The sequence below is a fragment of the Portunus trituberculatus genome, chromosome 47 (assembly GCF_017591435.1).
Source record: "Portunus trituberculatus isolate SZX2019 chromosome 47, ASM1759143v1, whole genome shotgun sequence".
Lineage (NCBI taxonomy): Eukaryota > Metazoa > Arthropoda > Malacostraca > Decapoda > Portunidae > Portunus > Portunus trituberculatus.
Genome location: NC_059301.1, coordinates 19,784,212 through 19,809,753, shown reverse-complemented (window position 1 = coordinate 19,809,753; position 25,542 = coordinate 19,784,212). Strand labels below are relative to the sequence as shown.

General features: G+C 41.3%; 1 protein-coding gene across 3 annotated transcripts in view; it reads left to right on the top strand.

Annotated features, from left to right (window-relative positions):
- The first annotated feature begins 22,332 nt into the window (after positions 1 to 22,332).
- LOC123520655 (nucleolin-like) overlaps positions 22,333 to 25,542 on the top strand; it is a 59,888-nt gene continuing 56,678 nt past the window's right edge. Inside the window, exon 1 of one of the 3 annotated variants that reach the window (XM_045283146.1) lies at positions 22,333 to 22,491. In XM_045283146.1, the coding sequence (XP_045139081.1) occupies positions 22,348 to 22,491 (144 nt within the window). In that variant the 5' untranslated portion in view covers positions 22,333 to 22,347. Of the gene's footprint in view, positions 22,492 to 24,695; positions 24,852 to 25,542 lie in introns of those variants that run through there. The other 2 variants (XM_045283149.1, XM_045283147.1) reach the window with 2 other exon arrangements.

Here is a 25,542-nt window from a genome sequence, read left to right as displayed (position 1 = left end):
CACTCTCAGGTCACCAGTGCGATAAATTCAGACTCTTGCCGTGAACTGGAAAGCGGAAATCGATGTCCTAATTCACTTCTGCTAAGCCTCTACTTGTGCAGGGCGTGAATTAACAACGACGCGTCTAGAATTTGTTTGTTCGTTGCACGTGTACTGAAGCGTGAGTTGTTCACTTCATTAAGTGTAATTATGTAACAATCAGGTTCGATTAACCAACAATTAGGTAATGATTGATAATTATGAGAAAAATTTAAACAGGTAGTATACTTTTTTTTTTCAGATAACACGAATTGATCTATGCGGCGCTGCTACTCTTACGTTGTTAGCATTAAATTGCGTCTAGTTTGAAGACCGTACTCTGAAACACTTCCGGCCAAACATACACTAAAAGACCCTAGTTGTAGTCACTGCGTTTGTAAGTATGTTTTCTTGGTGTCAGTGACAGATTGACATGTCTAAGTTATTTACTCGAGAAACACTCTTGAGAACACGGCGAAGATTTCCAGAAGAGAACCAGAAATAGCATAAGAAAAACAAAATGGCTCTAGAAAAATGTCATGGGAATTTGGATGACTGGAAAATCGTATCACAAGAATCAGTTTAGCTGTAAGAAAATGGCATTCAGAGAAGAAAAATGCCAAAGAGGGGAAAGGAAAGTTCGGAAATGTTAGAAAATGTCACAGAGTTAAGAGAAAGAGAAAGCAGAACACAACAAAAACATTGGTTCGTTTTTATAATCGACTATATGAAGTTCGGTTTTGCTTGGCTTCACTAACAACATTTTTTCCTTGCTCGTTTTCCAGTAAGCTCCTTTGAGAGATATTCAGTCCTGGGCAGCTTATATATATTTTGCTCACTTGTAATTAGTAAAGAAGATGCTCTGTCCCCAGGTAGAAATAGTGACCATTATAGAACTCCTCGTGCTAATGGGACACGTAACAACATCACAGTTCACGATTCTTAGTAATGTATAATCAAAGATATCCATTGATACAGCTTGTGAAAGTCAGAAACACCTGTAATTTGTGAGGCCTGTGCTCTGTTCTTAGGTAATACTTCCTGAATGATTTCCAGTGGTACAGGATAATAAAATAAAAAAAATATTTAATTTTAAAGATTTATTGGAATATGCACGCACGCGCGCTCGCACGCACGAAGGCAAGCAGGCAGGCAAGCATGCAGACAGGTACACACACACACACACACACACACACACACACACACACACACGGCCCGGTAGCTCAGTGGTTAGAGCGCTGGCTTCACAAGCCAGATGACCGGGGTTCGATTCCCCGGCCGGGTGGAGATATTTGGGTGTGTCTCCTTTCACGTGTAGCCCCTGTTCACCTAGCAGTGAGTAGGTACGGGATGTAAATCGAGGAGTTGTGACCTTGTTGTCCCGGTGTGTGGTGTGTGCCTGGTCTCAGACCTATCCCAAGATCGGAAATAATGAGCTCTGAGCTCGTTCCGTAGGGTAACGTCTGGCTGTCTCGTCAGAGACTGCAGCAGATCAAACAGTGAATTACACACGCACACACACACACACACACACACACACACACACACCGCGTAATGTAGTGGTTAGCACGCTCGACTCATAATCGAGAGGGCCGGGCTCGAGTTCCGGCGCGGCGAGGCAAATGGGCAAGCCTCTTAATGTGTAGCCCCTGTTCACCTAGCAGTAAATAGGTATGGGATGTAACTCGAGGGGTTGTGACCTCGCTTTCCCGGTGTGTGGAGTGTGTTGATGTGGTCTCAGTCGTACCCGAAGATCGGTCTATGAGGTCTGAGCTCGCTCCGTAATGGGGAAGACTGGCTGGGTGACCAGCAGGCGACCATGGTGGTGGTGGTGAATCACACACACACACACACACACACACACACACACACCGTTGCCGTATGAGCGAGCAGCAGCCGCAGACTACTCAGTATTCTATATGCTCTTCTTAAAACATAAGAAAACATACGAAAATGAGAGACCCTGCAAGAGGGCGCCAGGCCTACACGTGGCAGTCTCTGTATGAGCAGAGCTACCTCATTCCACATATCATTCTCATCCATAAATTTATTTAATCTTCTCTTAAAACTCCTTATTGACTCAGCACTAACAACATGATTACTGAGTCTGTTCCATTTACCAACCACTCTGTTGGAGAACGAGTTTCTTCCCATTTCTTTCATAAACCCAAATTTCTCAAGCTTAAACCAATTATTTCTGGTTCTGTCGTGGCTACTGATCATGAGAACTTTGCTTATGTCCCCTTTGTTGTAACCACTATACCACTTAAATACTTTTATAAACAATCCATATATATATATATATATATATATATATATATATATATATATATATATATATATATAATTACTGAACACCTATGTTAAGCACTGTTATGTTTATGTTGTACATTTACCAATATTAAGAAATGAGGTGCAACAATCATGCAACAGACATCTGAGCTGCACAGCTGGATGTGTCAGCTAAGGCATTCAGATAGATCGATTTCTTAGACTATATAGCGAGGCTATTATCAGCAGGTGGCGGAGGGCAACAGTATCCAGTAACAAGAAACTGGAATGTAATGGCGACACACCATTAAGGTCAGGGACTGAAGCCCAGAACTTCAATCTAACGACCCTAAGGAACTTCGCAATGACTTAATTAATGAATGCAGTTACATGATTAAGTCACGACATGGAAGGAGTCAAATGTAATCCTCAAAACTCATGTCACGAACCATGCAAGAAGGGAGACTCACCTTAAGCACGGCTTCGTAAGCTACTCCGGTCTTTCTATGTAACAGTGTACGGTCTGTACATATAAACTAAAGAGAAAACCAAAAATCTAGGTCCTCTCATCAGCATAATCCAAAGCATTCTTACACCTCTATTAACTGAAATCGTTCCACCGGAAATACATTTTGGACCTTAACGCTTAGGTGGCGCCATGCACATGAAATCATATAATAGAGGATGGCTGTAAGGGGGAAAGGAGTCAAGCCATCGATTAGGGGTCAAAATATACTACTGGCAAGGAAATCTCTTAGCAGTGTAGGTGTTGGTGCTGCACTGGATAATTAGATGAAGGTGCAATCTTCTCCTACGTCTCACGAAGGAATGCATATTTAATATCTTCAGTCTCGTTTCGTAGGGAATATCCCTCATCCCTTGTATCATTTTAGACATTTTCTTTTGCACTAATTCTAATAGACCTATAACCTTCCTATACCGCGGGCACCAGAACTGTAACGCATAATCTATTTAGTCTGACCAGGCGAAAGGTCCGTGTCCCGTGGGTGGCGATATGGGTGAGGTGAGCGGCCAGGAGATCGTACGCCGTGAGAGGCTGGACACGGTGTTCAGCGTGTGTGGCCGGAGCCAAACTTACGTCACTCCCTGAATCCATCAGCCCGGAACAGGTGACTTTCACCCAGAGGAGTGCGCGCCGGCAGGAAGGGAGCTGCTCTGGTTCCTGGGGCAGCGAAGACTGTGAGGGAGAGTAGGAGGTGGTAGGGAGTAGGGACTCAAGCCAAGGACGGTCTGTCGTCTGTGTTGGGGACGGGGCACTACTGCACAGGGACTGGCTTGAGACTGGAATCGGGGACGTGCCATAGCCATCCTGGGGCTGGAGAGGAGAAGACTGCAGGGAGAAGACCCGGCTGTCCGAGGGCTATACTGCTCCAATGGTACCCTAGAGCTTCTTCTTCGTGACCTTCAGGGGCGCAAACACCAACCGCTAGACAACTTCTTAAGTACTCTTTAGGTGCTACTACTCACTCAGTGATTTATAAAGTCTTCTTCTTCCTTCTTCATTCGAGCAAAGAGCAACCATTAAACTATTACTAAGCATCCTTTATTCTTCTTTTTTTTTTTTTTTCTTCTTCTTCTTCTTCTTCTTCTTCTTCTTTTTCTGTTTGTCTGTCTGTCTGTCTGTCTGTGATATATTATGAAAGCTGCAAGAGAAAAAGAAACAAAAAAACAAATGGCCCAGTACCCATGCTAGAGTGATGGCAAAAAAAAAAATAAATAAAAAAAAAAAAAACCCAGCAGGTCTATACATGGAAGTTTCCTCTGTATAAACATACGTACGTGACAATTAGGGTTCGAATCTTCAAAATTTTCACAGACCACCAAGATTAGTTTTTTTTTTTCAAGTTCATGGTGCAAATATTCTGTTAACACACCACCGAAATCATGAAAACACCCTTGAAAACCCGATAAGTGTTTGAAATAGTAGAGGAAAGTCACGGAAACCTTTCAAAGCAATATAGTAAATGTGAAGTGGATGTTTTTACAGCAGCCATAGCGAGGTGTCACGTCGCGGCAGCTGTGTGAGGCACTTACAACTTTTTAAAGAATATGACCATTTTCTCCTTATGGCTGCAATGATCCTCGCCATATGTCATGAGAATACTTTTTTCCGATCCCCACCCCTCTCTCTCTCTCTCTACACACACACACACACACACACACACACACACACACACACACACACACACACACACACACACACACACACACACACACACACACACACACAGAGAGAGAGAGAGAGAGAGAGAGAGAGAGAGAGAGAGAGAGAGAGAGAGAGAGAGAGAGGAGAGATTTTTAATAAACGTAGCGACCGCGAACATGACAACTTGTTAAAGGGACAAACTTGGATGAGGAAGAATTTCTGCGTGATCCAAAACTGACAAGAGAACAATGTAAACGTTACCAGTTAGAGGAAAGTGTAGTGAAAGTGTGTGTGTGTGTGTGTGTGTGTGTGTGTGTGTGTGTGTGTGTGTGTATCAAGCAGGGCAAGAACAAGGCTGTGCTGCAAAAGGATGCTTCATGGTTGATAAATACACCCTCAGGAAGATTGGCATGTCCTCATTGACTCTCTCTCTCTCTCTCTCTCTCTCTCTCTCTCTCTCTCTCTCTCTCTCTCTCTCTCTCTCTCTCTCTCTCTTTCAGCACATTATTTGCTCACTGTTAACCGACTTTTTCAGTTAATAGTTACCATGATATTTTTTTCACTATCGCTCCCACACATATATTTTTTCTTTGTTTATAAAAAAAAAAAAAAAAATACGAAGCTCGTTTGATGTGTTCAAGATCATTTACCTGAAAAAAACCCTGCAATAAAAGAACATCACCGGAAAATACTCACTTAAAATCTTAATTAATCTAATCATAAACTAATTCTCTGTAGCACAACTTTCCTCAGAAAATGTTTTGAAGAGACGCAAAAGAAAATAAAAAGAAAAGCTGATAATTAAGTAAAATAGAAAACACACACACACACACACACACACACACACACACACACACACACACACACACACACACACACACACACACACACACACACACACACACGAACTTAGCAAAATAAAAAAAAAAGGTATTAATGGGAAAATGGAAATATGTGTCTATAAAAACCTGAGCGTCTCTTCTCTAAATGCGATCAGCAGTTCCTAAAGTGAATCACGGAGAGTAACGGGGAGGAACAGAAGGAGTCCGCCACAACACCACTTGTCTGTATCGATCTGTGCCGCCTGTACAGTCACGCTCGGACTCTCAGTGATCTGCAGGACTCGCCTCTACTGTCTTGTTTTCCTCTCAGTCTTATTTCCTTTGATTTTTTTGGATTTGTCTCTATTGTGTTTTGTTTCCCTCCTCAGTCTTACATCTTTTCAATTCCCAGACTCATCATCTCTTTTACTGTAGTCTGCTTCTCTCCTCAGTCTTACATACTTTGATTTGACGGATTCCTCTCTTTTAGTGTGTTTTGTCCTTCCCTCCACAGTCTTACTTCCTTTGAATTGCCCGACTTGTCTCTTTTAAAGTGTTTTGTGTTTCCCTCCTCAATCTTACATTCTTTTAATTGTCTGTCTCGTCTATTTCAGTGAGTTTTGCTTCTCTCCTCAATCTTGTATCCGTTGAATTCCCGGACTCATTTCTTTTACTGTGTTTTGTGCTTACCTCGCCCCTCAATCTTACATTCTTGAATTTGATAGACTTTCTTTTGTCGTGTTTTGTGTTTACCTCCTCAATCTTGCTTCCTTTGAATTGCCTGTTTCATCTCCTTTACTGCCTTGTGTTTCCCTCTTTGATTTTATGTCCTTTGAATTGGCGGACTCATCTTATTTACTGTGTTTTGTTTTTCTCCTTAATTTTCTTAGAGGAAATTGAAAAATTACTTTTAAGTCTATTTCTAACAACAGAGCTAGTATTCTGAAACGCTTTGCTCCCTCACCACGATTGTTTTATTGCCAAAGATTACAAAGATGTTTAACCGAATTTTATGAGAGTGTTTCTCCTGCTGATAATGTAGAAATCTTGTTAATCCGGCACCACAACTGCATAAAGGAAGTTAAAAACACTCCCCGCTCCCCTCTCCCCCCCCCAAAAAAAAAAAAAAAGTGTATCTTCAGTTGGAGCCCCTTGAAAGCAGTGTAGGTGATGGGCAGAAGTGTTTCAGAATAGGGTTCCAGGTAAGACGACGTTTTGCATCTCCAGGCTGCTCCTCGCGTGCTGTTGGATGATTAATAAGGGCAGCAGAGTCTTGGGTCCTCTCCTTTATACTCTCATTCTTATACTTACGTACTCCATCAGTCAGTCGGTTAATTAATCAGTTGGTGAATCAATAAGTCTGCCATTCAGCCCATCAATTAGTTAATCAATCAATAAATCAGACTAGTTAATCATTCAGTAAGTCAGTGATCTAGTCAGAGAATCAAATCAGTCAGTCAGTCACTCAACCATGCAGGCAGTTAAGTGATCAGAAAGTTTGTCAACCTGTTAACAGATCAGAAACCAGTTAGTCAGTCACAGTCAGTCAGTCAGTCACTGGATCAATTCAGTTCACAGTCCACTCATCAACCGTTCAGTCAGTCAGTCAGTCAATCAGTCAGCATATCCCTCACATTAACTTTGACAAATAATGTGTTTGATTCAGTTTAAGGCTAAGTAGTAACAGGTTCACTTGGCGCTGGTTTGGAAGGAAAGATATTTACATTTAAGCATCGTGAATATTCTTTCTTTATCCTCTATAGTATACCATGACAAGTATCCATATTCATTCTGCTTACAATTTAGTGATTTTATACAGCTTTTCAGAAACTTATGTGGGGATTAAAATAGTAAAGACTCAGGCCATTAATCTTCTGACCTCCATAGACCTTTCCTAATGTCAATAAAATCGTCTAGTCATACCCAAAACTCAAGGTAAAGATGCATCCCAGTACTGAAGGGGTTAAGCTTATCGTAAATTCTGTCTTTTTCCTTAGCGGTATTTCTGCGTAACTTAGGAATTTTAAAAGATGTTTCCTGATGTTAGCTATTCATGAGATTGCTGAGTGGAATGAAGAGAGAAGTATTGATATCTAGAAGGTGGTTATCTGACTAATTCTCCTCCTCTTTCTCCTCCTCCTACTCCTTTTCCTTCTCCTCTTCTTCTTCCTTCTCATTCTCCTCCTCCTCCTCCTCCTCCTCCTCCTCCTTTTTATCTTCTTCTTCTTCCTCCTCCTGCTCCTCCTCCTCCTCCTCTTCCTCTTCTTCCTCCTCTTCCTCTTCCTCTTCTTCCTCCTCTTCTTCTTCCTCCTCCTCTTTCTCCTCCTCCTCCTCCTCCATCTTCTCCTCCTCCATCTCCTCCTCCTCCTCCTCCTCCTCCTCCTCCTCCTCCTCCTCCTCCTCCTCCTCCTCATCATCATCATCATCATCATCATCATCATTACTGCGCATATGTCTTCTAATTAATGTAGAAATGTTTGTGTTTTTACTTCCACTTTGCTTTCTCTCTTCAGTGAAATTAGTTGTTTTCTTATTTTTTCTCTTCAGTAAGAACACTCTAGTTGTTTATTTTATCTTATGTTATTCTTTTTTTTCGTTTTATTATTATTTTTTTTACACTTTCTTCTTTTGCAAGTGTTTTTTTTTCTTTTTAAATTTCTTTTTCATTCTTCTTTTTCTTCAAATATCTTTTTTTTTTTTTTTCGGTAAATGATTTTTTGTGTTTACTATTAATTTCATCCTTTGTTTATTCACTTGCTTTTCTCATTTTATCTATTCCTCGCTTTTCTTTAACTTTCTTTACTCATTTCATTAACTTTTTTTTTTGTGGATTTTCATTATTCTATATATTTACTTGCTTATTCATTATTTTTCCTTTACTTCCGTCATTAAATATGTTGCTCTTTTCCTTCACACTCCATCCTCATTGGAACACCCTCTCCTCCATTTTCTGATCCAGTTTCTATCCTCAGTCAATCTGTTTTAGTTATTTTTCTTATTAATCTGTTCCTATCTTCGCTCTCCCACCTTAGTACCTATATTCCTCAGATTCTTTAGTTTGCCCTCCCAGAGAAGTTCCTCGTTTTCTTTAATTCTCAGTTTCATTTACTTTCCTTTTTTTTATTAAATGTATCTTTCGTTTTCTTCACTATTTCTCCCTTAGTAAATTTCAGTTTTTTTTTCCCCTCGTCCTCAATTAAACTTTTTTTTCGTTACTTTTCTTCCTCAAGTAAATTTCTCGTTTTTTTTTTCTCTTTCTCTTTATTTTCTTTCCTTAGTCAATAAATTCCTCACGAAAATTTCCCAGAAGCGTCTCTCCTTCCAGTAACTCATAGATATCAAATGCAACTCCGTGCTATAAGTAGTGAATATTCCCCATCGTCCCACAATCCCGCCAGTCACTCGTGCAATTATCGATCAGTAACGGAGAAGAAGGGCGTGTATGGATATGCGAATGCCTTCTCTCCGTTATGTCGTTATGCAAATCAGATAAGATGAAGGACAGGAGAAAGAAAGGAAAGGAGGAAAGAACGAGGGAATGAATGAAAGGAATAAGAAAGTAAATAAAAGAAATTGATATATGAGATGTAATAAGATATAAAGGTCATGAAAGCAACACACACACACACACACACACACACACACACACACACACACACACACACACACCAGCTCCAGGAATTGACTCTCCTAAAGAAATAATTTTGCTCTGATTAACTTTATGCCAAGGAGAATCTGCTCGTGAGAATGTCTACTGAATTACGTGACAAAAAACTTGATTATGTTGCATTTTCTCCTCACCAGGAACTGACTTTCTTGATTAAAATCTTTCAAGTCATTCTTTGCGCAGACTCATTAACTTTTACCAAGGAGAATGCACGTACTATTACTTACTTTTGTTTAGCTGTGAGTCTTGTCTCCGCTATACCCGGTAGTGATGTGTTTTATCCTCTTCAGACCTACCTAACAGTTTTTTTTTTTTCTCCTCGTTGATTAATTGAAATATCCTTTCCTGCCGATTCATTAAGTTTATGCCATTATATTTGTAAGTGTGAAGTTTTTTTCCATTTTTATCTGTGCCTGTGAATCGTGACTAACCTCGATCCATTTTTGCTTACCTTACTAGGCCTAACAATTCAGCTTCCTGTTATTCTTTTTCTCTTTGTGGTGGATAATTAAAAATATTGCTAATGACATTTTACTTAAATTCTGTAACCTTCGCTCATTTCTACTGAGCAAAAAATGACACCGAATGAAAAGAATCGCGTCCTTTGCTGTGATTGTTATCTTAAAAAAACATATCATTGTACTGTATATTTCTGTCAAGGCTATTTTATATATTGACCTGACAAAAAAAGAAAAAGCTGCAGTAAAGAGAATTAATGTTATGCTAAGTTTAAAAAAATAATAATAACCTGCGTCACCTTTCGCTTGTATCTTCAACCTGACAGACAAACTTCCGGGTCTTCTCCATGCATAGACTCCTACTAATATTGCTTCTAATGCATCTGACGCCTTCCATTGTTGTTATAGGATTGTTTGTGTTTCACTGGCTCTCTCTCTCTCTCTCTCTCTCTCTCTCTCTCTCTCTCTCTCTCTCTCATTAGGACCATTTTCAACATTATCAAAGGCTACATAGATAATTAGCTAAGTCCTCATGCGTACTCCTTCTCCACTTATGGTACACAATTTTCATCACACTGCCACTTGAATCATAAAAAAAACACAGCCTCCAACATCCCCCAATGGCAACTTCCTGGACTGAAGCCAGTTAGAAAGCAGACGACGTGAGACATTGCGACACTTGATCATAGAGTCAGTCCTTAGTGCAATACAAATCCTTGCCTTGATGACCTGCTTGTTGATTTCCTGATATATTTTAGTCATACCTAGACGATGCTGATGACGATACTGGTGACTGGCGGTGTGAGAGAAAGTGATTTGTATTTTGATGTGCTGCGATGTGGTATTACGGATTTCCAAGGGACGTTTTAGTGATGTGTTAAGGATGTTTTGTTGATGTTTTTTTTAGGATGTTTTAGGGATGTTTTGGGATGTGTTAGGGATGTGGTACAGGTAAGGATGTGTTAAGGAAAATTTAAAGACATGTTAGAGATATTTCAAAGGAATGTTAAGGATATTTTAGTGATGTGTTAGGGATGTGTTAGGAGTGCCATGATAGACAAACGAACATATGAACAAAAAGACAAAAAAAAAAAAAAAAAAGCGCTGTGGAACGAAATGAGTGAACTGATAAATTGATAAACTGGGTGAAAGAAAAACAAAGAATTAATAAAACTCATCTTGCTCATGCTTTTTTTGTTTATTTATTTTTCTGTGTGTTTCTCTTTCAATAATGCGTGTGTGTGTGTGTGTGTGTGTGTGTGTGTGTGTGTGTGTGTGTGTGTGTGTGTGTGTGTGTGTGTGTGTGTGTGTGTGTGTGTGTGTGTGTGTGTGGGCGATGGGGGGAGGGAGAGTGGCAGGAAGAAGCAGCGCCCTTAGGGAAATGCCGGTGAGCGGAAGTTTATTTTTTTTCTTTTATCATGGTTGTTGTTGTTGTTGTTGTTGTTGTTGTTGTTGTTGTTGTTGTTGTTGTTGTTGTTGTTGTTGTTGTTGTTGTTGTTGTTGTTGTTGTTGTTGTTGTTGTTGTTGTTGTTGTTGTAGCAGTTATTGTTAATTATTTTTCTCACACAAATCAAGTGATGCATCTCTCATTTCCTTTTTGAAAATCTCCTTGTTGCTGTTGTTGCTGTTGGTGTTGTTTTTGTTTTTGTTTTTGTAGCTGTTAGTTATTTTTCTCAAACAAATCAAGTCATACATCTCTCAATTCCTTTTTGAAAATCTCCTTTTTTGTTGTTGTTGTTGTTGTTGTTGTTGTTGTTGTTGTTAATTCATTTCCTCACACAAATGAAGTCATGCATCTCTCACTTTCTTCTCGAAAATCCATTAAAGATCAAAGCTTACAAATAATTGGCTCATTAACACACAACAACAAAACTGACCCTCCCTCATTACGCAAAGTGAAGTCATACATGCTGACTAATTATTTTACTTGATTTCCTCTTGTTTTTTCCTTCCCTAATAGCGTCCTTCGAATAAGAACACTCTTCGGCCTTCACCTTTATCATCCCACATCTTTGAATTGGTACAGCTTTCCATGAACAGCTCCGCCAGATGCAAAATGTCTGCTGTTGCTTCTTTTCGTGCTCTCCCTCCTCCCTGTGGATTCCCAATGGATGATGTGAGTGGTGCGTCATATATCTTTTTAGTATTCGCTCTTCAGTCGCCACTTTTGTAACCCTTGAATTAGATGGCATAGCAGACAGCCTCGTCATGTTTAGAATGTATGCTGCTGTTCAGACTTTCCCTTGATTTCTCCTGATGGTTGTGTTGTGAGATCTTTTTTAGAGTATCCGCCTTGCCAACCATCACTTTCACGTAATAAATCAAACAGCCTCGTCAGGTACAAAATATATCTGCTGCTGTTTGTACTTACATTATGCATCCTCTCCGATTTCTCCCGATGGATGTGTTGTGGGTAATTTTTTCTTTAGTATTCTTTCGCCTGTCATTGCTTTCGTAACCTCTCGTGGTGACAGTGGTGGTGGCGAAACTCCCTTCCATTAGCATCCCAAGCACAGCGCCTCCTCAGTCCTTGCACACCTATCCCGGGAGCGTTCTTAGCAGCCAACAGCATGCATATTAATACGAGACTCACCTTCTCTCTTTCTCCTCGCGTGACTCTCCGCCTACGTCTCTGTACAGCTTGCCTTTTTTGCTTGCCTCACTCCCTGGGATGTTTAAAAGTCTGTGTGTTTAGAAAGAGTGTTAGGAAGTAATGTTAATAGGTCTTTTGCTATGTACGAAGGGAGAACGGGCTAAACACAACAAGAGACTAAACAAAAAGATCCACTTAGATGCCAATTTCCGAGCAGGGCTGAGAGAGTTAGTATAAAAGAATGGGATAGATGTCTTGAAACCTTCCTCTTAAACGAGATCAAGTCATATATAGGTAGATGGAAATACCGAAGTAGGCGGGGAGGGATGGGATGGGAGTGAATTGGGGATGTGTTTCAGGTACGTTAGGGATGGGTTGGGAATGGGTTGGTGATGGAGTTAGGCATGTGTTACGAATGGGTTACGTGACAATGGGTGTGGTTGGGAAAGGTGTGTTAGGATCCTTTTGTGATGCAATGTGACCGGTCGAGTAAGAATCTTGTACATCGTGTTATCTTTTCCTGCTGTATTTTCTTTTCCCTTCTCGGTAAAACGAAACGAAAAGAAAAAAATAATGTGTCAATTCTGCAGAGTTGAAACAAAGTAAAAACAAACAGAAAAAGAAACAATACACAAATTAAAATGCCGGAAGGATGTAGCAAATAAAAAAATAAAAAAAACGCAAACAAAATAAAACTGAAAAGCATAAAGAAAGAGGAAGAAGAAAAAAGAGAGAAAGCAGCGTAGGGAACATAACAACCCAACCCAGCCACGCACTAAAGTTTATCCTACACTACCCTTCCTGCAGTCAGCCCACGCGGTTAAGCAAATGAGACAAGGAACGTTGAGTACCAGTCGCCGTATTCCCCGCGTGTCGTAAAGTGGTGGCTACAAAAAGACGAAGGAAGGTCATCGAGAGAACCATCCTCTCTACACATGTCCCTATGACGAAACGAAGGTTAGGAGGGAGAAAAGACTCATCAAACGCTTTGCTCTCTCACTACAGAGATGATTAACCGGGTTCTCAAAAGGTTTTCTCCAGTTAATAATGTAGAAATCTCGTTAATTTGTTACTAGACCCGTAAGTATACCCTAAAAACCAGAGTAACGTCAAATAAAGCCTATGAAAGTTGTGGAGTAGTGGCGCAGATAAGTTTCAGAGTATGATCTTGTGTCCTGCCCAAGTTTGAGGTATTGTACATAAATGTCTGGCCTCCGCGACTCGTCATGAGCAGGATAGAGTTATATAAAAAGAAAGTAAGAGAAGTTAACTGACTTGCAGATGAAAGTGTTGGCAAAATAGCTGATGGAAATGTTAGTTCAGATGATGTGATGAAAAATTATTTAAGAGAGGATGTATAGATAGATAGATAAAAAAAAATAGAACGACGAATAGATAGATAGATAAGTAGATAGGTAGATAGATAAATAGACACATGAATAGAAAAAATAGAAAGATAGACGACTAAATAGATAAGATAGATAGATAGATAGATAAATGAATTAATTGACTGAAAGATTGATAGTATCTGATACATTTCACTAAAATACATCAAAAGCTGAGAGTTTATTTTGTCATCAGACATTTAATTAATCAAGCGTTTCTAAATGGCACAGAAGAGAAAATAATGAATAAATCTTTTCCTGGTATTGATAGCATTCATTCATTACTGTAGTGCTTTCCCATATTTGAAGATGATAAGAGTAATAGTAATAGTAATAATGATAATAATAATAACAATGATGATAACAATAATAATAATAATAATAATAATAATAATAATAATGATAATAATAATAATAATAATAATAATAATAATAATAATAATAATAATAATAATAATACATGCATACATACTACTACTACTACTACCACTACTACTACTACTCCTCCTCCTCCATCTCCTCCTCCTCCTCTCCTCCTCCTCCTCCTCCTCCTACTACTACTACTACTACTACTACTACTACTACTACTACTACTACTACTGCTACTCCTCTCCTCCTCCTCCTCCTCCTCCTCCTCCTCCTCCTCCTCCTCCTCCTACTACTACTACTACTACTACTACTACTACTACTATTTCTACTACTACTACTACTACTACTACTACTACTACTACTACTACTACTACTACTACCACTATCATTACTATTTCTGCTACTACTAATATTACTACTAATACTACTACTACTACTACTACTACTACTACTACTACTACTACTACTACTACTACTACTACTACTACTACTACTACTACTACTTTTTTTATGTAAGAGAGAGTACTGGCCAAGAGCAACAAAAATTATGATTGAAAAAAAAAACGCCCACTGAGGTGCCAGTCCCTAAACAAGTTGAATATTGAGAAGGAGACTCCACGGATGAGATAAGAGCCAGCATTTTATTTTCTTCATTTTATGTTATGCATGAAGAAAGTTTGTGTAGTTAGATGTATGTAGTGTTGTGTGAAGGAGGAGAGTTGTCTTTAGAGGATAGACTGTGCTTGCCTTCTAAAGACAACTGTTTGCTGTGACACACAAAGGGAAACGTTCAGTGACGTCACAGTTAGTTTTAATGATAATTTCACAGCACCCTCTGAACCAGTGGTATTAGACTCCACTAGAAGTGATTATCGTCTCAGCAGGTGTCTGCTGCCTACACCCCACACACCCCGCTGAAAGTTATAATGAAAATGGGGCAGTGTTAAAGATTTTAATGTCAGTTTTCTAACAACTCTTTTTGTTTTTTGTGATATGTATTCATTTATTTATTTATTTACTTTTTTTATTATCTCTTTTTTACATCTTTATTCCATGCAACTCTTAAACGCTGTCAGCATCACGTACCTCCTTGACTTGCAACCTTTATTCTGTGTCAATGTTACTCAATGTGATTACGTCATACTCCTATGTTGCTGCTATCACCCCCCGGCCACTCTCTCTCTCTCTCTCTCTCTCTCTCTCTCTCTCTCTCTCTCCATAACATTATCAACGTGCTCTTCCTGAAGTTGAATTTTCACCTCCACTCTTACAACACACAGCCTCCCACAGATCAACGCTTCTCTCTCTTTCTGGCCTTGACTCCATCGCCATTCTTTCCTCGTCTCTCTTCCTTTACTAATATGAAAAGTTCTTATGTGCAATGTGCGTCATGGGCAGGTATTCAGTAACGCTTTGTTCTCTCTCTCTCTCTCTCTCTCTCTCTCTCTCTCTCTCTCTCTCTCTCTCTAATTCTCACCACGATCATTTTCAGAGACCGCAGAAAAGTTTAGCCGTGTTCTCAAGACTGTGTTTTTTCTTTTGATAGTGTAGAAATTCTGTTAATCTTGTTTTTCTTCTTTTAATAGCGTAGAAATTCTGTTAATCTTGTTTTTCTTCTTTTAATAGTGTAGAAATTCTGTTAATCTGTCACTACAACGGCAAAAGAAAAAAAAAATATCTCCAGTAAACTCTCACTAGAACCATTAAAACTTCAAAACAGCAGGTGCATGTACTTTCAACTGTGACAATAATGGAAGTGCCCAGTTGAGGTGTTTTAGAGTTTGGATTCCTAAACTACATGCTACTTCTTCCCTGAGCGTGTGTGTGTTTCGCCAGGGACATTCCTCTTCTGTGCAGTGCAGTGCGAGATGGTGGATGAGGTGACGCCCAGTGAAAATCGTCAATCGCTTTCTGCCCGCTGGTGAAATAGGTACAGACAGACACAGACACAGACATAGGCAGAAACAGACAGACAGACAGATAGACAGGTAGACAGACAGACAGACAGACACACACACACACACACACACACACACACACACACACACACACACACACACACACACACACACACACACCATCTGTCCATACCCGCACATCCACCCATCCAAACACCCAAACACACATAATGTTTCCTAGTATGTTTTTTTTTTATTGCTACCCTCACTCAACACACACACACACACACACACACACACACACACACACACACACCGCGTATAGTGTAGTGGTTAGCACGCTCGACTCACACTCGAGAGGGTCCGCGTTCGAGTCCCGGAGGCGGCGAGGCAAATGGGCAAGCCTCTTAAGGTGTGGCGCCTGTTCACCTAGCAGTAAATAGGTACGGGATGTAACTCGAGGGGTTGTGGCCTCGCTTTCCGGTGTGTGTTGTGTGTTGATGTGGTCTCAGTCCTACCCGAAGATCGGTCTATGAGCTCTGAGCTCGCTCCGTAATGGGGAAGACTAGCTGGGTGACCAGCAGACGACCGTGGTGAATTACACACACACACACACACACACACACACACACGTCTGACCGATCAAACAAAAGAATTACGTAAGCGCATCCCCACCACTGCACGCACTTTCATTCCGTTCCTTGACACAGTGTAACAATTTGCAGTGAATCATTACCGCCACTTCTTTATATCTCATTGACATACTTGTGCCTTATTTCACCTTGCGTGGCCACCAATCTACCCAAGGACAGGAACATTACGCCAATAAGAAATGGAAACGATGATCATCCTGTGAATTACAACTTTCGTGACGTCTGTAACGTTTGGGATTCGTGATGTGACTGGTTGGTAGGACGAAAAGTGGCGGAGGGGGGGTGTTGATTTTTCCTTTGTGTTCCTTTGAGTTACAGTACGTAAGGGAACACACACAGTTAGAATATTAAAAAGAAAATAGTCAGTGATTTTTTTTCTTAGTACAGAACCATCACTTGTCTGTCGTATCTTAGTTGGCAAAGCAATTTTTCTCTTTTGTGTTTCTTTAAACCTTTCAGTACCATGACGCGCCTCCATATTCATTCTGCTTACTATTTGATGATTTTATACAGCCTCAGAAGCTTATGTGTAAATTAAAATAGTGAAGACTGCGGCCATTAATCTTCAGACATAGACAATTCCCAATATCAATAAAACACAATTCTCTAGGTAAAAGTGTGTCCCAGTATTGAAGGGGTTAAGTTTGGGGAAAGAGAACATACAGACTAAGGATAAAAGAAAGAGAGTCAATGAAATTTTTTAACATAACATTCACTCTCGCAGCGCTGTGTGTGTGTGTGTGTGTGTGTGTGTGTGTGTGTGTGTGTGTGTGTGTGTGTGTGTGTGTGTGTGTGTGTGTGTGTGTGTGCGCGCGTGTGTGTTCAAGGTGTGTTAACTAATCGAGCTCGTGTGTAACATTTACCTTGGCCACATTACCATCCTGCAGCCTGATTACTAATTCACAGGTGTACTGTGCTCTTGCGAGTGGAAAGATTAACTATTGCTTAATACATATATTCAAGATACTACGTAGAAGGAAAGAAAGAAAAGAGGAAGAAAGGAAGGTAAAGAAAGGAAGAAAAAAGAAAGAGAGAAGGAATGAAAAGGAAAGGGAAGAAAGAATGAAAGGAAAGAAAGAAAAGAAAGAAGAAAGCAAATAATGAGGCCATTCGCAAATTAACACGGAAAAAAAAAAATGAAATGATTGATGAGCGAAAGAAGAAAAAAATCGCAGTAAAGAAGGAAAGAACTAAACCATGTATTGTAGACAATTCCTAAAGAAAAGAGACAAGAAAAGAAAGAAGCGAATAGAAGAAACAAAGAAAGGAAAAAAAATGAAAAGATGAGAAAGAAAAAAGAGAGAAAGAAAAGGAAAGAAAGAAAGGCAAAGAAAAAACGAAAGAAAAGCAAGAGAAAAGAAGAGAAAAAAGAAAAAAAAAAGAAAAAAACGAAAAAAATAAGAAAGGAAGAAAGGGAATATAAACAAAAAAGAAAAAAGAGAAAAACAAGAAAAATCAAAGTACAGGGAAGAAAAAAAAATAGAAGCAAAACAAAGCAAGCAAAAGTACACAAGAGTTTGATTCAGTCCCACTCACTGATCAAGCTGAGGCACAAACATTACTTCAGCGCTGCGTTACTCCTCCCAGCGGCGCAGAAGTCGATCAGTGATGGTGTTCTTTTGCAGGGCGTGGGTGTGGGTGGTGGGGAGATGAGTCCACTCTGTTAACCTTATTGGACATAAAAGGGGCGCCGCCCTTGGCCAACGAGGGGAAATGTTCGGGAAGTAGGAAATGGTGAATGTGTGTGTGTGTGTGTGTGTGTGTGTGTGTGTGTGTGTGTGTGTGTGTGTGTGTGTGTGTGTGTGTGTGTGTGTGTGTGTGCGCGCACTGTTTTAATATTCATTTTATATATTTTTTTTCATGTACGAGGGAGTCTAACTTAAGGTAACAGAAGTTTGAAACACACACACACACACACACACACACACACACACACACACACACACACACACACACTAAAGACTTGAGTCCCAGCAGAGTTGTCAGAAGGATTATCCAAAACTATGTGACTATGTGATGCCCATAAAGATAATATAAATTTAAGTTGCTTTTAGAGGCATTTTTCACCTTGAGTTTTTGGTGTCACTAGACGATTTTGTTAACTTTATTAAGGGTGTATGGAGGTCAAAAGATTAGTGGCCACAGTCTTCACTATTTTAATCTGCACATAAGTTTCTGAAGCTGCATAAAATCACCACATAGTAAGTAGAATGAATATAAAAACGTGTCTTAGTATTGAAGGGGTTAAACAGTAAAGACTTAATGGTAGAATGAATATGTAGTAAAAATAGATAAACTGGATAACTAACGGCAATGTACTCAAAAGAAATCAAAAGAGTTCAACCTTCTAAAATGAAAGAAAAAAAGAGAATCTAATCTACTTATTTCGATCGCTTATGATAATTCCACTGATAAATACTTCTGTCTTTATAAGATTTAACAACAACAACAACAACAGTAGCAACAACAACAACAACAACAGTAGCAACACTCGGAAACAAAAGAAGGAGAAATGGTGCGAGTGATGAACGTGCATGGATAAAAAAAAAAAAAAAAAAAGAAAAACACAATTACATAAAAAGAACTTACCGGGAAAGATAAAAAGAAAGAAAAAGAAATAAAAAAAGAGACATAGAATAGAATAACCTATGCACTCAAAGCCTCCCCAGCCGGAACTAGGTGAAGCAATTAGGGAAATGGAAACTCAGCATTTTAGTATCGTGCGATATTTCAGACATCGCATATTCTAAAATCTTATTCATACATTGTCAACAACATAATCTCTCTCTCTCTCTCTCTCTCTCTCTCTCTCTCTCTCTCTCTCTCTCTCTCTCTCTCTCTCTCTTCACAGTTATTTGCCAAGCCTTCTCTCGCTGTGAACTAGATCGAGTCGGTTTGAGTTGGTGTTTTCTGTGGTTTAGCCCACGAGGGAAAGCCAGACTAGGTTATTGGGATGATTGAGATGATGTAGTGTACTAACTGATCTGTAAAGCAACGAGGAAACATTTGCCTGCCAAGTGGCCAAGTGTGTGTGTGTGTGTGTGTGTGTGTGTGTGTGTGTTATTATGGGAAGCAGCGCCCAGGATTTATATCGAAGCTTGTATGATTAACCTCTTGACGCGTTTCCATATTCATTTTACTTGCTATTTGGTGATTTTATACAGCTTCAGAAACTTTTGTGGGAGATTGAAATAGTGAAGACTGTGGCCATTAGTCTTCTGACCTCCTTAGACTCTTCCTAAAGTCAATAAAATGGTCTAATCATACACAAATCTCAAGGTAAAAAAATGCGTCCCAGTACTGAAGGGGTTAATAATGTTTTTAGGAATATGGAAGTATTTTTTTTCTCCTTTTTTTTCAGTAAATTCACGTCTCATGGAAATCATTAATAGTCTCTCAATAGGAATATAAGTTTGAAGGCCAATAAACAAATAGACATTCAAAAAATTCTCTCTCTCTCTCTCTCTCTCTCTCTCTCTCACTAGCGCGCGCGCGGGTCGCCAGCAATACCGTGGCGGGAGCTCGTGTTAAAGGGAGGGTATCAAAACCCTTCCAAGAGGCACCCTGCGACACCCTATCGGCAGGTTCCTTAACTAATTATTTCAGTGTACTCGCGAATCACGAATCAGCACCATCTGGACGCGAATTCTTTCCTAAAAGTGCTTAGAACGTTCTGTGTAATCGAAACTGACTGAATAAATAATCAAATGTTAGTTTTCCTACTTCTGTCTCGCCCTTTTCTTTCATAGTCTCCTCATGACCTCCTAAAAAAACGATTATTGTATGTTTGTGTGTGTGTATGTATGTATGTATGTATGTAGGTGGAGAGGTATGGGTGTCACGTTTACTTTTCTTTGGTTCTTGTTTCCCATGTTTGTTGTTGTTGTTTTTGTTGTTGTTGATGGTGGTGGTGTTGGTTGGCGTTGGTGATGGTGGCAGTGTTGGTGGTGATGGTTGTGGTAGTTGCGGTGTTGTTGTTGTTGTTGTTGTTGATGGTGGTGGTGGTATTGGTTGGTGTTGGTGATGGTGGTGGTGGTGGTGGTGGTGGTTGTTGTTGTTGTTGTTGTTGTTGTTGTTGTTTTCCACTCTTCTTCCTCTTCTTCCTCCTCCTCCCCTTTATTTTTCTTTTGAGGATATTAGCGTTTTGAAGAATTCTTTATTTTTCATCTTTTCTGTATAAATTTCTAAGATATTTCCTTTCGATAAATTTTTTTTTTTCGTTTTTATTTATTTTTTTTCTCTGTCTGGTAACGCCGTAGGGAATGGTGGGTGGGGAGGAGCTTCATCTGTTCTACCCTTGCCTTCTACTTATTGTTTATTTTAGTTCTAGTATATCAAACGAGTGACCTCATCATAAATCACAAGGCCATTCGTCACTTGTCTTTCCTATGTATTCCTGTGCATTCCTTCTTTTCTTACGTATCCTTATGTATTTTCTCTCTTCCTCCTCCTCCTCCTCCTCCTCCCCCTTCCTTCTCCTCCTCCTCCTTCACGCGGAAGTTTCATATGAAGGCGAAAGAATGTAAGTGGACTGAGATGATGAATTCCTCGTATATGATTCACTGTTCTGTTGCAAGGTGTGACAATACAACACACGTCCTTGCGAGTGTTACCTCTCCCTACTCTTGGATTTTAACTGTTCCGAGTATTCTTAACCTTACCCTCGCTAGTTCCTCAGTTCTATGTGGCGCGTTGGCTGGACCTGCATTCTTATTTGATTTAAGTCTTGTTTGTTAGTCTTAAATCAACAGCAGCAGACAGGCGGCTTCACTTGATTGGTTGGCAAGAAGAAAAATTTCCATGCCAGGGTCGAATATGATGATGAGGAAGACGAAAATAAACACGTAGACTCCCGCACGTGGCATTATTTTCATTGTTGCTATCGTTGTTGCTGTTGCTATTGTTGTTACTGTTGCTGGTGCTGAATATATTTCCGGTTTAGCCATTTCCCTTAGGTATTGGCACCTTTGTGTGCCTTTTATTATATGTTATTTTCTTTTCTTTTCTTAGTCCTGGGTCAGTGCTCCTCTTACATAGAAACTATACGTGCTATTAGCGTTATTGTAATCGTTATTGTTATCATTGTTGTTGGCAATGTGGCTGTTACTGTTAATCACATTAGCAGCATTGTTACCAAAGTCCCATATACAGAAGAAATGAATCAAGCACACTTCCCATCAGTCACCGTTGTTAAAGCAAGTAATTAATTGGGCCAACTAAATGACTTTGGGTATTAAATTAGCAACAACTGAAAGAGAAAAAAAATAAAGCTACATTTTTTGGCAAGCATTCATTTGACTTAAAGTGGACGGACCAGGCTGAGGGTAAACTAATTTGGAACAGCAGCAGCAGCAGCAGAAGCAGCAGCAACAGCAGGCAGGTTCGTCTACGGCCGCTGTTACCAGGTCCGTTGCGTAACCAAAATCTGAACCCACATGACAAGGGGAAGGAACTCTCGTATTTCTAGCCTCCCATGCCTCCCAGTTCTTCTTGTCGTGTGCCTATGTCATTTGAGTTACGTGGGAGAGTGTGAATGTCAGGAAAGCACGTGCATGCAGAAAGCTGTGGGATTGACCCGTGTGCTGCATGGTGGTGGTGGTGGTGGCTGGAGGGTTACGTCTGGCAGTGCGGCACTCTGTCACCTGGCGAGCTCTTCCATCTTGCTCCTATAATGCTTCCCCCAATGAATATATCCGGCAGCGGTCACATGCATTGCCTAAAACGAATGTACCCTCATTGTAACACGGATTAGGGGCAAGGTATGATAATCTGGCACAGTATTTGGTTCAGGACAGACTTTTTTTTTTTTCTTGTTCTTCGTAGGCCAAGCCGCCCGGGAGATGTTATTTTTTACCTGCTCTCAAAAATGGTGTTTCGAGCGTTGCGTTTCCCCGCTGCTTCATTTGACACCTAGACAATAACGGCTATTTCTCCATTCAGCGAGAGCCTATTTGATCACTGGGAGTGGGGTGTGCTGCAGGCGAGGACATTATCCAGGGCAGTAGGGATTATCATTTTGGTGGAGGGGCAGTTGGGAAAATGGAAGTATGGACGAGCTGGCAACTGCACTGGGTGGGCGGGTGGCGAGGCAGGCGGCGGCAAACTCAACCCAACTTTCCTACCAACAGTCTCAGCCTACCTTCCGTGGCGTCCGCATCATTACTTACACCTACCCCTCTCCTCATATCAAGGTGAGTCATGACAAGCGAGGGACAAGTGTGTGCAGGAGTGTGTGTGGTGTGCGTGTCCGAGGGGCGGCGGGGAGACCTGTGGCGTGAGGAGGCACCGCCGGCTTCTTGGCTTCAGGGTAAGGTGTTCTCCTGAAGGTGGTCTGTGTTCGGGTTACGTGCCTTGTCTCGAGGTAACACGCTGTCTTATGTGAGAACGAGTCCAGATGCATAGTTTGAACCAACGGGAGCGACACAGGGCGGTTAGGGAAAGCCAGAATCCGTCGTGAAAATGGAAAAAAAATGTCTCGCCACTAGTGAACAAAGAAAGATACGGTTCCTTTCACTATTAGTCAGTTTAGACCATTCCCTCTAACAAGGCGATTAGTCAGCAGTGCATGTGAGAATCGCCAGTGCTCCCTTTCCCCCGATGAGAGCGCGAAATGGGGTAACATCAGGTAACATCCCGGGTGTTGGGGCTACATGGCGCTGGTGGGGTGCGGGGCGACAGGACGAGGCGGCAGGAAGTGGGGGTATCTGGTGACTCCTGGATGGGGTATGTGAGTCCGTGGGTATGAAGGCGGCGACCTGGAGGGCATGGTGGTGGGAGGGAAGATGCCCCACAGAACTGAGGAGGAGGAGGGCGGGATGCGGTGGCTGGTAAGAGGGAGGGTCTACATGGGGTGAGACGAGGGTTGCTTGGAGGGACGAAAGGGTTGGAAAGGGAGGGGTCGCTTGGAGGGAAGAGAGAGAGGGGGGAAGGAAGGAGGGAGATATCTGTAGGGAAGGGAGTCTGTGGTGCTTTTTTTTTTATTAGGTGCGACGACGCTCTACCGGTGTTCACCTTTAAGTTGGGACAGACGGCGTGGGTGTGGGTGTGCGTTCGTACGTGTGTGGGCGTGCGTTCCTGTGCGTGCGTCCGTCTGGTTTGTTTGCCTGCCGGCCGGCGCTCCTGCCTCCCTCCCTCCCTGTCTGCTTGCTTGTCTGCTTGTCGCTAGTCAGCCTCCATTTGTGCTTGCATGTATTTGTCGAATCTAATTCTTCACTGTGTGCGTGTTTGAGTGTCTGTGTTTGCTTGGTTGTGTGTGTGTGTGCTCGCACGCGCCTTCCTGCAAATAGGGATATAGGAGTATATACGGTCCTGTATACAGTTTCATACGTAGGTGTTTTTATTTGTGTTCGTGCTTGTGGTCACTGGGAAGTGCTGGTGCGTGTGTCATCCTGCAAGCCGCGTGACTCAGCCACAGCGTAGGGCCGGCCACTCCCTTGCATGCACGTCTGTCTGTCTGTATGTGTGCGCGAACTAGGAGGGAACTTGAGCCCGTAAGCCTGGCGGAGGCAGCGACATCACCATCGTTGCTCTTGCGTGGCACACTTCTCGGTTTATATTTTGTTTTCACGTTGAACCCTCAAATAATCTGGCACCTCGCCCTCTCCCTGCCCCCCGCTATCACTCTGCCTCCTGGCCGCGACACACACACACACACACACACACACGTAAAAATACCTAAAAATACCAGCCTCATTTCCTGCAGCACTTTTATTAGATGTAAAGTATTTCGCTTCGTGTGCGGCAAGGTTTATGAAAGTGTAGGTAATATCAGCTTGTGCAGTGAGGCATGGGGCGGCGGTGGTGGTGGTGGTCTCAGCGTGGTAATGTTACTAATACCAGATGTTTCAGGTTACTGGCGTATCCTTTCCCTCCCCTGTCTCGTTTTCTTCAATGTGCCTTTCACATCCCTTCCTTCAAGTCAGAATACGTAATCTTGTCTTGTCATGGAACTCTCCCTTCTCTCTCTCTCTCTCTCTCTCTCTCTCTCTCTCTCTCTCTCTCTCTCTCTCTCTCTCGACTCCTTCTTTACTCGCTCCTCCTCCGTACAAGTTCATGCTAGTATTTTGTTTATGCCCTTTGGTCTCATTATCGTTCGCGGTGGCTTGGCACGCTTGCTTGTGACTGAGATTCTGCGTTGCTTCAGAGACACCTTCTTTGGGTCTGTTGTTGACGCGCCTCTGCTCGGGTCCTCTGTCTCGTGGCGATGTTTTTTTTTTTTTTTTTTCAGATTATTATTGGCCTCACGGCACAGCTCGTGGAGATATGAGAATTTGCTCTCTCTCTCTCTCTCTCTCTCTCTCTCTCTCTCTCTCTCTCTCTCTCTCTCTCTCTCTCTCTCTCTCTCGGGGATGGGGGTTAACCGGAGGGTGGGGGCAGTCCTAGCCGCGATCGAGGCTGCGCACCTGACACAATGAGGCTGTCGGAGATTAATTTACATTTCAAAGGGAATTTAGTCAGGCGCTGTGGATGTCTGTGTTCCTGGTGTTCGGGGCGGTGCGTGCAGGGCGGCTCGGCAGGCAGCGCAGTGAAGTCACACCATTCGTTTACTTGTGCACGTGAATGATTCCAATCCACGCGTTCTAGATTGTTCTAGTTCTCACTGGATGGCTTGGTGTTAGTGCTACCAGTGAGACCACCTCCACTCTGTACGTGGAGGGAAAGACTGATGGAATGAGGTGTTCGGGTTACAGTGCTGCTGTTTTAGTTTAAACTTCAAACATGGAGTGCAAACTACAACAGACTTTTCTCTTTAACAATGATGTGCTAAAGCAGCTAAAGAAACCCACTATAGTAACAGATTGAGGATTATTATAACAAAATGCTTCTCTCTACCTAACGTTTCCAATGCATATCATGTCTCAACAGTACCAAGTAAAACAAGTTGATCTGTATATGCTAGAGATGTATCGGATATCTGCATCCGCGGAATATCCACATATATTTTCACATCCGCATCCACGTCCGTAGTTGTGATAAACTGAACATCCGCATCCGCATTTGTGGTAAAATATATATTAGCATCCGTATCCGCACTCTACAGAGGATGTGTGGATGCGGATGTGTTTTATGCATTACACAACCTATAGATTATAGAGTAATATATAGACACGCAGTGACAGACTCGCAGAGTACTGCCTAGTTCTTACAGACTTAGAGTTGAGACAGAGCTTAGAAATGTGGAGTAAACTTATTGATGTGTGTCTAATAAATTAATTATCAAGTAAAACTAAAGCAAATAATAT